This window comes from Scophthalmus maximus, chromosome 3 (assembly GCF_022379125.1).
Source record: "Scophthalmus maximus strain ysfricsl-2021 chromosome 3, ASM2237912v1, whole genome shotgun sequence".
NCBI lineage: Eukaryota > Metazoa > Chordata > Actinopteri > Pleuronectiformes > Scophthalmidae > Scophthalmus > Scophthalmus maximus.
This window is the reverse complement of record NC_061517.1, coordinates 27,627,605-27,645,851: the sequence shown is the minus strand read 5'-3', so window position 1 is coordinate 27,645,851 and position 18,247 is coordinate 27,627,605. Positions and strand designations below refer to the sequence as shown.

General features: G+C 41.5%; 1 protein-coding gene across 1 annotated transcript; it reads right to left on the bottom strand.

Moving 5' to 3' along the window:
• Positions 1–1,913: 1,913 nt before the first annotated feature.
• On the bottom strand, positions 1,914–16,304 carry LOC118317336 (troponin C, slow skeletal and cardiac muscles). The gene is made up of 7 exons (XM_035645944.2): positions 16,179–16,304; positions 14,960–15,122; positions 13,773–13,803; positions 6,578–6,724; positions 6,263–6,377; positions 5,769–5,905; positions 1,914–2,128 (listed from the first exon to the last, which is right to left on the bottom strand). The coding sequence occupies exons 2-7, from the start codon at positions 14,981–14,983 to the stop codon at positions 2,097–2,099; spliced, it is 486 nt and encodes a 161-aa protein (XP_035501837.1). The 5' UTR covers positions 14,984–15,122; positions 16,179–16,304; the 3' UTR covers positions 1,914–2,096.
• Positions 16,305–18,247: the final 1,943 nt, after the last annotated feature.

Sequence of the window (18,247 nt, the reverse complement as noted above, 5' to 3'; positions counted from 1 at the left end):
GTTTGTGGGTAAATACATATGTATGTATATATATATGTATGTATGTGTATATGCATATATGTAGCATGTGATTGTATTACATGTATATACCGTATGCGTATTTGTACTTATCCGGTTTTGTTTGTCTGACTTAAGGAAATGAAAACAAGGGTTCGGCATCTATAAGCTCTGCTTCAGCCGAAACCCTTTTCTTTTAGCCTATTTTATTTTTTCTTGCAATGATTGTGATTGTGCCGATTTCTGCTGCTGATGATCGAAATAAAATTACTCATTCATTCATTTACTATAAAGTGCTTCCAAAAAATCTTGTGGGAGGATAGGGCTTAAATTGAAGGGAAATGTAGGAACACAAGACCTAATTTTTGAAAATGTCCTAGAAATGTGGGAACATAGGGCTGTGGGACCATTGGGCTGTGGGAACATAGGGCTGACTCCGCGTGATGAACTGCAGCTAACAGCATTGCTAACCGACTAACAAGCTATCTTCACTTGAAAAACAAACAGAACTACAAAATGAAAACTTTCCATCAGTCACAGAACGCAGCAAGACTATTCAAGTCACTTATTATCCACTTAGATTGCAATGAGGTTAATTTAGTAACGGCACATTTATAATGAATCACGGAGCTGGTCTCAATACGTACCATAGTGAAAATCGCCAGGAACTATTTAGAGGCTCCATGATCCAAAAGAACTGGTCCATTGGAGTGAATGGAGATGTCACTACTCTCTCTCTCTCCCTCTTGGGCTCTTGTCGAACCTGAGTGTCATGCAAAACAAGAATCTAAAGTTTTGCGTTGATAGCAATTAATTTGGCCGGGATATGCAATAGTTGGTTTTGGCAGATTGCTACACAAATTTGTTTCTAAGTAATTTTTACATTTTCGAAGCGTGCAATTTTTTTTGATAACTTTTTGTCAGCTCCTTCTGGAGATGCTACATGCCAAGTTTCAGCATAACATAATCAAAACAAAATTAAACATGGCATCAGTTCAGGCAGGCCATGAAGTCAAGCCCTGCCTCTATGCAGCACATCAGCTGACAGCATAGATCTCTACGCCAGCCCACACCAGCAAACTGCTCAGCTGATCCTCTTCAATCGCATTCAATTGGCAAAGCTCAGATTTTGCGCTTTATTTAAGCTGCTTTAACCTGCCTACACTTCTGTGCGCCAATTCGCAAGCTATCCTACAAGAGAGTCGCGACCGATCAACGACGAGGTGTAGATCTTTGGTTCCATTTCATCCTACAGATGCGACATAACAGTGTTGTCAACATAAAAAAGTTAGCTACACTTTATAGTGGACTCCACATTTATTATTATTAGTCACAGTGTGGACGTGGTCATGACTTTTTACGTCGAGGTGTGCAGAGACCGTAGTATGCTGTTCATGTCTGGTTGGTTTGACTGTGGTGGTAACGCCTTCTCCCTGTGAGGAAGAGCAGCAGCTGACGTCCTCATCATCCACTGTGGGGATGACAACCTGAGGGAGATCAGTAGCATCAGGCTGGTCAACATGAAGATGACCTGCAGCAGACTCACCTCCAGCACCTTGTGAAGGGGACCTGTAACTGTTAGAGTTGGCAGTGTCACTGCTATTGAATTTGGTCTTCAGGACACACTTTGTTAAGCCTAAACATGTCCCTGACTGTCATGGACTATGTTGAGTTTATTTTTATGTTCCTTATGGTTGGTTCAAAACAAACAAACATCTATAGCTACAACACTTATTATCTCTTCTTTTCCTCACCCTACAGTCCCCATCTGTACCCCCTTCTCTAGTGGCCGTTTTCAACATGTTTGTAGCGGGCTGTTTGCTTGGCCCCGTGGTGTTTCTGGTTGCAGTTTTCTTTTTCAAACTCCAAAAAGTGAGGAACATTATGACAGACAAAATACACAACTTTAAAAATCGTTTAATTGAAAATAGCCTTTATTTTTTTTGCAGTCAGTACAACAAAACCTTTTAGGGCCTTGGAGGTGTTGTTTGTATTGTTAAAAGCAGATAAAACTGGACGCTTATCTTGAGAAATGGCCTTTGATGGTGATGTCAAAAGTGAACATAGATGCTGCAGTGTCAGGCGTCCAGATTAATCCTTTATTCCACACCTTTCATGAACTCCAGAAATTCTGTCAGAGAAAAAAGTGAATAGATAGGCCAAGTTATTGTCAATTATTATTATTATTATTCTCCCCGAGAATAAATAACTGATTTGAAGAGCTAATCATGTTTAAAAACTCGCACTGACCCACAAAATGTACACTTTTTATGGATCTGAGGTTTGGGTGTGGAAAAATGGCTCCATAGCATCCACAATAATTATTATCCTTCCTAAAAGTAAATTCCTTATTTGAGTTGCTAAACTTGCAAAAAAACGTATGAAACTTTGCATGTGTCAGATATGGGGAGGTATACATTTTCCAATCTACCACAAATTTCACATGTTTTATAAGAGCCCCAACCTGAAGACATCTACATGCCAATATTTTGTCACAGCATCAGCACCACCAGAGGAGGGTTAGGGTTAGGGTTAGAGGAATTATGCATAATGTAACAATCACCATTCCATTTACATGACATTTTAATGGTCTGTTCTACACAGCAACACAATTCATGTATGGTGAATGTTCTCTAGCATCGCATATGACACAGGAAGTGCAACAAATTATAAAATGCATCATGTCTGCTGCCATGCACACAATAGAGAAATTAAATTTTACTTGATTGCACTGCGTTCATCCTGCATGGGTAAACTAAATGTTTGCAAATTTATTAAAAATAAAAAACGAATAAATCACTTGTACATAAGTATTCACAGCCTTTGCGATCAAGCTCAAAATTGAGCTCAGGTGAATTCTGTTTCCATTGATCATCCTTGAGATGATTCTACAGCTTAATTGGAGTCCACCTGTGGTAAGTTCAGTTGATTGGACATGATTTGGAAAGACACACCTGTTTATATAAGGTCCCACAGTTAGCAGTGCATGTCAGCCCACAAAACAAGCATGAAGTCAGAGGAATTGTCTGTAGACCTCCGAGACAGGATTGTCTCGAGGCACAGATCTGGGGAAGGGTACAGACAAATTTCTGCTGCTTTAAAGGTCCCAATGAGCACAGTGGTCTCCATCATCCGTAAATGGAAGAAGTTTGGAACCACCAGGACTCTTCCTAGAGCTGGCCATCCCTCTAAAATGAGTGATCGGGGGAGAAGGGCTTTAGTTAGGGAGGTGACCAATAACCCAATGGTCACTCTGACAGAGCTCCAGGGTTCCTCTGTGGAGAGCGGAGAACCTTCCAGAAGGGCGACCATCGCTGCAGCACTCCACCAATCAGGCCTGTATGGTAGAGTGGCCAGATGGAAGGCACTCCTTAGTAAAAGGCACATGGCAGCCCGCCTGGCATTTGCCAAAAGGCACCTGAAAGACTCTCAGACCATGAGAAACAAAATTCTCTGGTCTGATGAGAAAAAGATCGAAGTCTTTGGCGTGAATGCCAAGCGTTTGGAGGAAACCATGGCACCACTCATCACCTGGCCAATACCATCCCTACAGTGAAGTAGGTGGTGGCAGCATCATGCCATGGGGCTGTTTTTCAGCGGAACTGGGAGACTAGTCAGGATTGAGGGAAAGATCAATGAAGCAATGTACAGAGACATCCTGGAAGACAAAAAGTGCTCCAGAGCGCTCTGGTCCTCAGACTTGGGCGACGGTTCATCTTTCAACAGGACAACGATCCTAAGCACACAGCCAAGATATCGAAGGAGTGACTTCAGGACAACTCTGTGAATGTCCTAGAGTGGCCCAGCCAGAGCCCAGACTTGAATCCCATTGAACATCTCTGGAGAGATGTGAAATGGTGCTGTGCACCGAAGCCCAATCCAACCTGATGGAGCTTGAGAGGTTCTGTAAAGAGGAATGGGTGAAACTGGCCAAAGATAGGTGTGCCATGGTTTCATATTCCAAAAGATTTGAGGCTGTAATTGCTGCCAAAGGTGCCACAACAAAGTATTGAGCAAAGGCTGTGAATACTTATGTACATATTGTATTTTTGTTCTTTATTTTGATAAATTGGCAAACATTTAAAAAAAGTTTTTTCATGTTGTCATTATGGGGTATTGTGTGTAGAATTTTGAGGACAAAAATGAATTGAATCCATTTTGAAATTAGGCTGTTACATAACAAAATGTGGAAAAAGTGAAGCGCTGTGAATACTTTCTGTATGCACTGTACATGTAGATGAGTCGATTTTTTTGAAATAAACCAGGTCATTCAGCAAGCTGGGCTGCCTCACAGCAAGAAGGTTCTGGGTTCGAATCCCAGTTCAAATCAACCAGGGCCTTTCTGTGTGGAGTTTGCATGTTCTCCCCATGTATGCGTGGGTTCCTGTGACCCTTAAATGGATAAAGTGGTAGACGATGGATGGATGGAATCAGCAAGCTCAAGTTTGTTTGCTTTGGAAGATTTATCTTATCCTTTTGAGACAGATTTTCTCCATCCTGAATCACAACCATTGATCTAAAACGTGCCAGGTTAGATAAATTTACAGTGAAGTGCAGCTAAAGCATTTTAATGAACAACCTATATGACTGTTGCTAACCCTAGCATAGGCAGGCTAATACTTAAATGCATATTAGTCTGGTACCTCTCAGTTAATTTTCGATTTCCATGAGGCGTTACCTACATACGGAGAACAAAATGCCTCCGGACGCAATTGGATAGACCTACAACCAGTGAGATCAACAAATCATGTGACGTCTGTTGAAAATGTCAACAGACTACAGTAGAGAGGAGATGTCTGTGATGATGAATTACATAATGTCTGTGAACCAGTGTTACTGACACTCATTGACTTCTTCCCCAATGTCATTGTGCTTTATTGTTGCAGATCCAAGACAAACTGTGGACAATGGATCGTGGTTGCAGCTCATCTTGGATTATGACAACAACTTGTTTAGATATTCAATGTGCTTAACTCCATATACTACAATTATTATTGGCCATACCTCTATTATTACAATTGTCCCCATCCTTCACTTGTGTCTCTCTCTAAGGTTTCTGTATTTTTTCCCACTAAAACCTTTTTGGGGTATTTTTCCCTCCCTCTAGTTGAGTTGAGGTTTAAGTACAGAGGATGTTGCACCTTGTACATATTGTTAAACCTTATGACACAAATTATGATTTGTGAATATGGGATGTACAAACTAAATTGATTGACTTGCAATATGAGTTGAAATCTCCCAGAGGATCAGATTCATAAACCAATAGGCTTTGACAAGGTCAGGCAGCAATACATAAACTTTTATATTTAAGTTATTGTCTTGTCTCATGCACATCTCAGGTTGTGATTGGAAGAACAGTTGAATGAGCCGGTAAGGGACAATTTTGCCTGTGACTTAAAACATGAGATGTGACTGACTGAACATTCGCGACGCATCATATCACTGAATACACCAGTAAAAATATTAATTTAAGCTTTCTTTCCCACACCTGCCCTCTCAGTCAAAGAGCTCATAGGTCATCCTAATTCTGAACTTACAAAATCCTATTAATCCCTCTGATCACTGAAGAAAAGATCTCTATGGATGCTGGTAAGAATACAAAACAGTGTTAAAAAGCTGAACGCAATTGGTGAATAATAAATCTGCAAATTCATTAGGATTTGTATATAGAGAGACTCCACCCCTAACCCTAAACCTAGTATTAATTAGAATTTTAAGACAGTTGATGTCTGTTGTTTACAGTTGTGCTACAAATGTACTGGCTAACCTACCGTCGTAATCAATTTTGCCATCATTGTTTTTGTCTCCATCCTTCATCAGCTCCTCAATATCATCTTCCGTGATGGCTTCTCCAGTAGACTCCAACATGGCCTTCAGTTCTTCTAAGTCTATGTAGCCGTCTCCATTTCTCAACACAAGAAAAAAGAATCAGGCTTATCTGGGATGTCAGCTGAGTTTAACCCTGTTAGCACTGAGTGCACAGTGCTGAACCACATAGTAAATTTCTAACATTGTAACATTCTGTTCTAGTGAAGTTTTAGTTATTGCTTGAAGTTACCAAGACAATTCTATTTGACTTTAATAACATTTAAAACACCATCTGTCTATCTACTAAAGGAAGTCAATGATTTATCTTATAACATGGGAGTTTCTTTGAATTCTAGACAAATAGATAGATAGATACTTTATTTATCCCAAGCTGGAAAATTCCTGAATTTTATAGAGGCTCAGCAGTATGTGAACAGAAACAGATAGTGAAACTTACTTGTCAAACATGCGGAAGAGTTCAGCCAACTCCTCCTCTGATTTTCCTTTGCTCTCCTCCTTCATGCAGCGGACCATCATTACCAAGAACTCATCAAAATCTACGGTGCCACTGCCTGTGAATATGCATCATAATATTATTAAGGCTGAATATCTTAGTATCATATTTGTAATTATTTAACCTCTCAAGATCCCCATTAGTTTTCCCCTCTAATTTGCCTTGTTGTGATTAATCATTTCATTCCATTCCATGAAACAACCATGCTTATAATGTCTATAGTGTGGTGATGTGAGACACGTAATGAAGATGACATACCATCCTCATCCACCTCATCAATCATCTCTTGTAACTCTTCAGGGGTAGGGTTCTGTCCCAACATCCTCATCACCTTCCCCAACTCTTTTGTACTAATGCAGCCATCCTCTGCATCCTGGATGAAGATGTCAAATGCAGCCTTGAACTCTAAAAGAGACACAGCATCTGTTAATCTCTGACATGGAGATGATTGTTTTATCTACTAATCTAAACAAACACAAAATTAAATTACAACTGGCATGTTGACAACCCCAGTGAATCATTGAATATTTGTAAGGGAGCTAAAAGTCTAGCTCAAAAAGGACACATTTTTTAAAAAGTGAGTTAAAAAAAAGAGGACAAATTTGACTTGATGTAACAAAAGGCAAGGCAATTCAATGTGCTTTGCATAAAACATTAAAAGCATTGGGAGGAAACACATAAAATCACATTAAAATACAATTGTATTAAATTGCAATTATTAAAAAGAGAAATTAAAAAGAGAAAATAAAAACAGGTGATAAAAGTTACAGTGCAGTAAAAGAAATGCATAGATAGTTTATTTACTGAAAGGCAGCAGCAAACAGAAGTCCTCAGTCTTGACAAAAGGAAAGTGGCTGATATATATATATATACATATATATACATATATATATACATATATATACACACTGAACAAAATTATAAACGCAACACTTTTGTTTTTGCCCCCATTTTTCATGAGCTGAACTCAAAGATCTAAGACTTTTTCTATGTACACAAAAGGCTTATTTCTCTCAAATATTGTTCACAAATCTGTCTAAATCTGTTAGTGAGCACAAGATAATCCATCCGGCTCACAGGTCTAGCATATCAAGATGCTGATTAGACAGCATGATTATGCATCGGTGCCTTAAGCTGGCCACAATGAAAGGCCACTGTAAAATGTGCACTTTTACTGTATTGGTGGGGTCCGGGGGGGCGGGTCCGAAAACCAGTCAGTATCGGGTGTGACCACCATTTGCCTCACGCAGTGCAACATCTCCTCGCATAGAGTTGATCAGGTTGTTGATTGTGGCCTGTGGAATGTTGGTCCACTCTTCTTCAATGGCTGTGCGAAGTTGCTGGATAGTGGCAGGACCTGGTCGTATACGCCGATCCAGAGCCTCCCATACATGCTCAATGGGTGACGTGTCCGGTGAGTGTGCTGGCCATGCAAGAACTGGGATGTTTTCAGCTTCCAGGAATTGTGTACAGAACCTTGCAACAGGGAGCCGTGCATTATCATGCTGCAACATGAGGTGATGGTCGTGGATGAATGGCACAACAATGGACCTCAGGATCTCGTCACAGTATCTCTGTGCATTCAAAATGCCATCAATAAAATGCACCTGTGTTCATTGTCCATAACATACGCCTGCCCATACCATAACCCCACCGCCACCATGGGCCACTCGATCCACATCAGCAAACCACTCACCCACACGACGCAATACACGGTCTGCCATCTGCCCTGTACAGTGAAAAACGTGATTCATCCGTGAAGAGAACACCTCTCCAAAGTGCCAGACGTCATCAAATGTGAGCATTTGCCCACTCAAGTCGGTTACGACGACAAATGCAGTCAGGTCGAGACCCCAATGAGGACGACGAGCATGCAGATGAGCCTCCCTGAGATGGTTTCTGACAGTTTGTGCAGAAATTCTTTGGTTATGCAAACCGATTGTTGCAGCAGCTGTCTGGTTGGCTGGTCTCAGACGATGTTGGAGGTGAAGATGCTGGATATGGAGGTCCTGGGTTGGTGTGGTTACACGTGGTCTGCGGTTGTGAGGCTGGTTGGATGTACTGCCAAATTCTCTGAAATGCCTTTGGAGACGGCTTATGGTAGAGAAGTGAACATTCAATTCACGGGCAACAGCTCTGGTGGACATTCCTGCAGTCAGCATGCCAATTGCACGCTCCCTCAAAACTTGCGACATCTGTGGCATTGTGCTGTGATAAAACTCTACATTTCAGAGTGGCCTTTTATTGTGGCCAGCCTGAGGCACACCTGTGCAATAATCATGCTGTCTAATCAGCATCTTGATATGCCACACCTGTGAGGTGGATGGATTATCTCGTGCTCACTAACACAGATTTAGACAGATTTGTGAACAATATTTGAGAGAAATAAGCTGTAAAAAAAGTTTTAGATCTTTGAGTTCAGCTCATGAAACATGGGGGCAAAAACAAAAGTGTTGCGTTTATAATTTTGTTCAGTGTACATATACATTTTTTTTTTTTGAGAACCCGTCTTGAATTGCTAGTAAAATGACAATGAACATTTTGGTCCAGACAACTCTGATCAAAACATTGACAATTACTTTAAGGAACTTGAACTGACGTGCCCCATGCAACCCAATCGGATAAATTAAAACTTGTAGTCTAGTCAGGCACTAGTAGGATAATTCTCTAATACTGCTGATATGATGACAGCAATTGTTCCAGCCTCCAAAATCAAACACCCCTGACTTGAGCATCCTAGAGACTATAATAAACATTTGAGAAGTTTACTTTCAGGAACAGAATGCACCAGGCTTAGAGGAAAACTCCACCTTCATGTTTTTGTGTACTCATGTAAACGCACTCACATTGTACTCAGGACTCATCACAGTAAACATTCCATGCAGGAGTTAAAGAAGGTGACACAGATGGCTTTGGAAACTGCTGTCACTTTCAAAGTGAAGGGGGGAACCAACCAGTTCTCACATCAAAGTGTCAGGGATGCCTACTGCTTCAAAGGATCACCCTAACATCAGATTAAAAGGTTTGACAAAAGGATAGACATTCCCAAAACAGAAGCAGTAGAGGGCCATATGCAGAAATCTTGGCACCAAACCATCACCACCCGAATAACCGTCTAGATGATGACTTCAGCATCTCTGACCAGTCTCGGACCCTGTTTTCACCCGGCAGTAACATCCGTTCTGAGTGATCCAATCACAAGTGGACAGCTCTAAGTACAGGTGAAAACACTCTCAGGACGCATTGAGATCGGATCTCATATTGTTACTGCGAGGTGAAAACAGGGCCTCTGACTTCAGCTATGCAAAGCGTTAAAGCCCAGAGCCGAGAGTTAAGAACGTAAAGCAGAAGAGCTCAAGAGTTCGCTATTCACTGTAGTGACTTATTTTGACAGTGCTGTAAAATCCTAAATGCATTTGTTATTGAATTTGACTTGTAGATATATGGATAAACTTTATTGAGCAGCAGGTATCCTTCACACAACATACCTTATAAAATATATATTTTTAAATACGAGAAATACAAAGTATGAATGTGAAAATGTGCTGGGACATAGAGTCCAGAGTGTCTTTGTCAGACAGAGGTGAGTGTAATGACAGGAAAGATTTCCGCTCCGCTGCTGAAAAAAGTAGATAATCTTTTTTTCAAGCTGAAGTCAAATTTCCAGTATTTATTACACAGGTGGACAATACAGCTGTTTCAACTTAATTTTGAGTTGACTTGTATGCAATTTCTGTCGGAAAGGTGTCTTTCCTTTAAAAGAGGTTTATGCTCCCCAAAAGAAGCATATGGATCATCTTTGCAAATTAATAAGATTACTGTAAAGCAGATTAAAGAGTAGTGTTTTTATGGTTTTGAAATTGTATTTTAGATTTAGAATGTACATTTTCTAAAAAATATAATACATTTTAATGTAATGTAATTTCACATAACAGCAACATTGGCCTTACATCCAGATGAATTTTTGGCCCCTTCATTGGAAAGAATTTGGGCACCTCTGCTGAAACCAAAGAGGGATGTTGTGACTCACAAAATGGAGGACTTGAACATATGGTCCTTTGTTCAAAAGACAAAGGAAAGAAGGAATTCCCATGGTTCTTCACTTTATCACACCTTGGGTGTGACATCTGCTCTAAACTCCAGCTACCATTGGTCACTCTGTGTCCCAGAACCCAGGGGATCAGGCCAATATAACCCAAGCTTGCCCCATGTTCTTTCTTTTACACCCTTCTGGTGTACTATACAAAATCCACAGCTAAGGGCCTTCATCAAGAATCTGATTGGGCTGTGGGAAATTATTCTATATACCAACTCAAAGTCAATTGCACAAGTTACCATCAAATGCGGCATACAGTATACCAAGGAGATGCACTGTCCCCGCTGCCGTTCTGCCTTGGCCTGAACCCCCTCAGCCAGATCATCACAGATCGGCTACGGATACCAGTTCCGCAGCGGAGCAACCATAAGCCACCTTCTCTCTATAGGTGACATCAAGCTGTATGCCAGGAATGAGCAAGACAAAGACTCTCTGATCCACATCACCAGGATCTAAAGCAACAACACCAGAATGTCATTCGGACGAGATTGCGGTTTGATGGTATCAAAGAGAGGCAAGATGATCACAACTGAAGGGTTAGAACTAACAGAAGGCAGCATTGCAGATGTTTGTGACAGTTACAGATATGTTGGGATCCCATAGGCAAATGGAAACCATGAAGAGGTGCAAGGAAGTCAGCCACAGGCCACAGCCAAGTTCCTACACAGAGTAAGGCAAGTCCTGAAAAGTCAGCTGAACAGAAACAACAGGATACAACCCATTAACACATTCATCATCAGATTCCCTGCTGGTTAGAATAATAACGGCCAATAATGGCCAAAGGAGGTGACAGAATCCACTGATAGTCAAGGAAGCTCCTTACGATGTAGGGAGAGTTTCGCCCCAAGTCCAGCACCCGGTGACTATTCACTAAGCGGAAGGAGGAAGGCTGAGGACTAGTGAGTGTCATAGTACCACTGACAGATAGAAGAAGTGGCTGATGTCGAGAAGTACTAACAATGGCTGGAAAAAGCTGGTCTCCAAGATAGCACAGAGGTGCTAATCATGGCAGCACAAGAACAGGCGTTTATCACAAAATCAATAGAGACTGGGGTCCAGGCAACAGCAACATCAAGAATAAGGGACAATAAGAAAGAATAAAAGTCTACTGTACGAAGATATTTGGTCCACTAGGCTGATTATTTAGTAGTGACTGACTACTCAGCAACCCAGAGTTCAATTTTAAATCATGCAGGGGGAGGGATTTGTGCGTTCGGGTGGTCCTGGGAGCTATGTTGTTGGGGGCACTAGGGTCTCCCAAGGCAAACTGGTCCCAGGGGAGGGATCAGACTAAGAGCGGTTCACAAAATCCCTGATGATACATCCATGTTGGAGAGCTGGAACCGCACACAGAAAAGGGTAACCGGGGCCCTCTCCTTGAGCCAGACCTGGGAGGGGAGCTGGCCAGCAAGCGTCTGGTGGCTGGGACTTCAACCATGTGTCCCGGTCGAGCAAAGTCAGAATAGAATAAATTAAGCTGCCACCACCGCCCTGCTGCGTAGACTACCTGTAGGGACGTGGAACGTCACCTTGCTGACGCGGGAGGTTTAATGGTACAAATTCAATATGGTTTGGCCTCACCTCAACGCACAGCAAGGGGTCTGGAACCAAACTCCTGAATAGGGGCTAGACTGTGTCACTTTCTGTAGTTGCCCAGGGAGAAAGGCGCCGGGCAGGAATGGAGATAGTCACAAGTCCCCAAGTTGAGCGTAACTATGTAGGAGTTTTCCTGAGTGGATCACCTCTCTGCAGCTCTGGGTTGTGGGAGGGAAGGTTCTGGCTGCTGTGTGTACATATGCACCGAATGCCTTCTTGGAGTCCCTGGGGGTGTATCAGATCACCTTAGGCAGTGAAGAGAGGTGCAGAGCTGTCAACTGATCACCAGCTGGTGGTGAGCTTGATCAGATGGTGGTGAAGGCTACTGGTCAGACCTGGTGCACCCACATGAGTAGTGAGGGTGAATTGGGAACGTCTGTCATAGGACCCTGTCCGTGTGGTCTTTAACTACACCTCCGGAAGAATTTTTTGCACATCCCGAGGGAGGCTGGGGACATGGAGGCAGAGTGGAACATGGAGGCAGAGTTGACCATGTTCAGGGTCTCCATTGCGGATGCCGCGAGTAGGAGCTGCGATCAGGGGGTCTTTGGTGCCTTTTGATATGGCAACCCAAGAACCCGCTTGTGGACACCACCGTCTGACAGGAGGCCAAGATGGCTGCAGCCTTAGAGATAAGGTTAGGAGTTTGAACATTTTGAGAGTGGGTATTGCCAACCGCTAGAACCAGTAGATCTCCAAATCATAACTACTTTGATTGTTGTTATTAATTTAATTTAATAATTAATCCAAATTTATAGTTGGTACATAATTAATGAGACTGAACCCTACTTTCATTATTACCCCTACGTTTTACATATGTTGGAGACATATTATCAGTTTTTAGATTATGGCAAGAAAAGATATGTTTATGCTATTTTGTCCTATGTTTGTTAAAAAAATTACTATCCCATCGATCTTTTCTTTTTCTAATTTTTTTTTTTTATTTAATGCCTCATTTCCACCCCCAATTCCAACTAAAATCCCTCTCTCCCCACAAGAACAGGCTCTCTTCCAAGCCTTAGCAAAACTACACAGCTTACAGGCAGTTTATGTGGCATGATATTGTATTGCATTCCGGGTAGGGGGATTAGGATGCACTCACACTCGTGTTCTGTCTGTCATAAGTAGACAGAAAGACTTTACAAAGATTATGAAAGGCTTCATTTGGGTTACAATCTAACAATACAATCTGCAATACACAGTAAACTAAGCAATAGTAGAGTAGGTTCAGCCAACTCTATAGTCTGTGTGGATTATAGGGTTATTTATTTATTTCATTCTGTGTCACTTATAACTCACAACTGCAGACTGTTTATATGTATCTCTCTATTCACACACAATATTTTAATGTCAATATGTCAATGTATAATGTGTGGGGAATGTCTGCCTCTCTTTTCAAATATTAGTCCTTGTAGCAATCAGTGTAAAGTGCAGAGCAGAGACATTTTATGGCCAAGGCACCATATTGTGCCCAGCTTCCTTGCAGTTCCCTCAAGAACCATTTATAGTTCCCTTTATCTTAAAAAGTTTTTTTGGAAACTCGATAATGTAGGAAGGATGGTGTTTTTATATTTTTACATTATTTCTATAGAGACAGACTCTCAAATTAAAGAGAAAATGTATCAAACCTTTACATATTTGTTAGTAGCAATACTCTTACTAGTATATGATGTCATCAGTTGTACTAGCAGGCAAAAAAGGGTAAATATATATAATGGCAGTAATAAAAACAGTAGGTAATAGCAATAGTAGTTTCCTCACCATTTTTCTGTTCCTCTGTCAAGTTTTCAACCTGAAAGGAAATAGAATCAGGATGAAAATTGAATATCTGTGCTCAAGTCCTTTAACCACCTTATGTTTGGAGTAGGGCATCAGGTCAGCAACTATATTGATCACAAGTCTGCGCTATTTTCAGTGTAGTAGGACTGTAATGTTACACAGCTATGGGGTTGGGGGGGTATCTGGTGTCACCGATTTGTTTTAATAGCCATCAGCTGTCCCTTCTCTTTGCTCCCTGAACTGTTCAGCTGTTCGTTGTTCTATTGTCAGGAACAGAAATGTGACAGTCACTGTGCTCACTGGGCTTAGCACGCCTATTGTGTCAGTGTCATACAAGTCCTTGAAATTGTAGAGTCTTGTTTGTGTATCAAACATACTGATTATATCTTTACAAAAAATAAGAAGATATATATGAGGATCCAGTTAGTGATCGTTGCAAAAAACAAGCATGACTGCAGTCAGAGGGGCAAAAGGACTAAATTTATACATTTACAGCCTCTAATAATAAATAAATATTCTGCAACCCGGTTTCTTTATGTCAATAACAACAGAGAAGTACATATAATAATTATAATTTATCAATAGGTTTTTCCAAACTTAATGTAGAATGTAAACCCCCTAAGGTTGTTAAAGCAATAAATAGATACCAACAAGGTGACCTCAGTGTCCTCACCAATAGTACAACAAAAACGAGGACTAAAGTCAAAATCATGAAAAAGTGATGGCCTCTATTTTACAATCTCCATCACCAGTTCTTTATGGCTTCCATTCTAGAATATATATGCAATTCATACAGTATGTCTTAAATGTGGTTAAACTATGGCCTCAAAACCTCTCTGACTCAGTCTCAACAAAAGTTTTAGGTTCCAGCTTCAGAAAGGTATTAGTTATTGTAGGTCTGTTTTATATGATTTTACTAGTGTTGGGGTTGTTATGTTCTAGAGTTAGGAATTACAAGAGCACATCCATCATCCCACTGGCCTTAAACACATGCATTCAAGCAGAGATCTAGATTCACGTACATGTTTTTTTGGTTTGAACATTCAAGGATTAGATCAGTCCCAGGATTTTATGATGATTACATGCTTTAGAAATCATACCATCGAAGCAAATTGCCTCACATAAATAAAATAAAATAACATGTTATAATTGAAATACTCCGTACTCACCGCTGCTTTATATACATCATCCATGGCTGCTGGTCCGTCCTTGCCTCTGACACACCAATGAATGTACTGCTGCACGCATATACAATGCAAATGCTTGCAGGAATAACTGCCTTAGTCTGTAGTGTTGGGCAAGTGTGGCACTAAAAAGGCTCTTGACTCATCCCTCAAATCCAAGTGGAGATAAAGAGAGAGAGAGAGAGAACTATAAATAGGAAACAACAGAAGCTACCCAACAATAGTGGACACTCAGCCTATTCTTAGACATGACATCATACAGATTTTGATAATATTGTCCTTTTTATATAAAACTAGATAGATAATTTGAATGGTGGTAGATATACCTTTTTGCGACAGGCAAAAAGGTATATCTGTTGACATCAACAGAAATGCTTGTGTCAACAATGAAAAAGACAGTAGTTCAAATCTTGGCTCCTTCCTCACCTTCACATAGCTGAACCCTCATTGTGTGAAATTTGATGTGAATGTGAGATTGTTATTTTCAAAATAGGTAACACTTTATTTTGATATTGAGTCCATCTGTTGACAATCTGCAAGTTATCAGAAGCTATTCAGTAGCATGTCAACAGTTTATCAGCTGACATTCAACAACACTGCTTCAACAGACGGGTAACATGCATTCAACTAACTGCCAGTAGACTATAAGGTGCATTTCAAGTTTTCATCTACAGAGTTTACAAAAAGTGTGGCAATATGTTTTTGCCAACAGGTTATCAACCGATATTCAACTAACTATCTGTAGGTTGTAGTTGCATGTTCTAAACTGACTATCAACTACTTAATATCCAAGATAGTCTGCCTTTCTCCAGTCTCTGTATTGTATTAAACTTGGAGTAATGTCGTCATCTCCCCGCGACTATGACACCACGAGAGATACTTCAGCTGCTCTCAGATTGTTTTGGCTTGCCATAGATAAGATGACCGAAGCGCAGCCCGCTTAGAGGAGGGGCTGGCTCGCTTCCGCCCCACTCCAGAGAAGGTCCAGCCCGGGTGCGGTGCGTCGGCGCAGTAAAAGTGGTAATGGAAAAGAAAATCAGCATGGCGCGGTTTGGCTCTGCGCGTGGAAAAGGGCCACTTTGGAAATATTGTGGAGGGAGCTCTGCGTTAACTTGAGCGACAGAATGTTAGCTAGCATTCTTAGCATATCTAGACTTTGAAGTTTTCACACTAACACCAACTACTTAAACACAGCTTAACTTACCACTTCTCCCTCAACATTCCCCAGCCTACGTGCCTGTCCCAGGGTTAGATGCATGGTAACGTTTCCCACCGCACTGCTCCCATTACGAGGTGAGGGATGGTGTCCTGAACGCACCTCTGTAAATATGCTTTGTTGATGCTGAAAAGAAAGGTGAAATAGCAATGTTGGTTCACATGCAATTAAAAAAGACTGGTTTCTAAAAAAGACAATGTTTCCCAAGGGATCTGACACTTACCATCTTGACGATTAAAAGTTCTGAAACCCAATGATGATCGTGCAGATCCCCCGCGCAGTAGGCAGTGCGGCTTGGCCAATCAATTGGTAGAAGCGATTGATATATTTGTCACGTGTCAACTCTGCCAACACACAACCAACCCCTGAGTCCGGGAGACGCTTTGAAGTATAAATCAAGTGTATCTCATAAGATCTTCAGCCAATAAAATTAAAGTGCTCCAATTTTGTATTTTTCGTATGTCTTGATCGATAAATTCATCAACAGTTTCTAACTCGGTCCGCCAATTTATGATTTATGGCCCTCGTCTGTGGAACAGCTTTCCTGAGACCTGAGAGCAGCACAGTGTTACCATTTTAAAAGGAATCTCAAGACTTAACCCCTTGATTCATCACCATGTTCCTGTGTAACACTGTGGGGTGTGGCTTCGTGCAGACTCGACAGGTCAATTTATCTTTAGATGACATGCTTATATGGCGCTGTTTTAGGCAGCATAAGCCTTCTGCTCGTAGGAAGTCAATCTTGATCTAATGAAGGGACCCCTTTAACTTGTCAGACTGTTACAGAGCATGTCCTCCACCGTTGCAAAAAAGACAGGGTTTGGAGACTACATAGTGCTGACTGCCCATTACCTTTGTTTCTGGCTTTGATCTGGGACTCACTGACGATAGTTGCGGCAGTGGATAAGTCCCTCTTGTTATCACTTTTCCTTGGCAGCCTCTCATCCACTCTGCCTCTAGGTTGTCTGCTCAGGCCAACGTCCCTTCCTTTGCCCACCATTGAGTCCTTGGCTTTATAAACAATCCTGTCAACAAAGTCCGGGGGAGTCCCGTGACACGGGGATCAAGATTGATGCCTGAATCTCTCGCTCCAGGCATAAATATCCTTCTTTATATTTGTTTTCAAGTGAGTCAAGTACACTCTCTGTGGCTTTTTTACTTTTATAAAGTGAACAATGGCAGATTCACAAAAGAAAGTGGCAGCAAAAGTCAAGGAAAGGTGCGAACGTTGCTTCCTCTCCTGTGATATCCAACACAACTCTATTTGAAATTCATCGACAGATCAGAAGCTTACCTCAGTACTGACACGAATGACAGAGGTGGAGAGGAGAGTGAGGATGCTGGAGGATGCTTATCAGGAAGCTCAGGCCTAAATAAAGAAGATTCCCCCCACCACAAAATCTGACATGGCGGTGCTGGAGGGCAGAGGACAGAGCACTGCGGTACAATCTGAGGTTGGTGGGAATACCTGAAGGGATGGAGAAGAGTAACACCATTGCCTTACTTAATCCTGCGCCGTGTGGCTTTGAGATAGACCGGGCACAGAGCTAGTAAGACAGACCCAGGACCATCGTCGCGAGATTCCTTCGGTTCCAGGACAGGGAACGTATCTTTCAAGCGGCCAGGGAAAGGTAAACAAGTGTTGATCTTCCCACTATTCCAGACAGACACAGGCCAGACGCAAAATCTTCAGAGACTGCAAGAGGGCTCTCCACAAGCGCATGATGAAGTTCACCAATGTTCTACCCTGCAGTGCTGAGGATTGATTCAGCTGATGGGCTGCGCACTTCCGATTATCGGGAGAAGGCAATGGACATCATTCAAAGACACTGAGAACTTCTTGTTGTCTACTGGCGCCCACCACATTTTTCTCTTTTTCTGAGGGATTATGTGAGAATGAGTTTGGTTATCCACTCTCAACAATTTTTTTTTCTTTTTCTCTCATCATTTTATAATAACTAAAATAAGAGAGTGGTGATTTTGTCATGGTTGTGGATCTGTGTTCTTCACACATAGGACTTTTTTCATTTTTTAAACTGTATGCCATGTCACTTGGA

Excerpts from the sequence above, each read along its gene's own strand:
- LOC118317336 (XM_035645944.2), bottom strand. The coding sequence starts at position 14,983 with ATGGATGATGTATATAAAGCAGCG. Across the intron at positions 6,725-13,772 it reads GACAGAGGAACAGAAAAATG|AGTTCAAGGCTGCATTTGAC; the intron begins GTGAGGAAACTA and ends TGTCTCTTTTAG. Across the intron at positions 5,906-6,262 it reads CTCTTCCGCATGTTTGACAA|AAATGGAGACGGCTACATAG; the intron begins GTAAGTTTCACT and ends TCTTGTGTTGAG.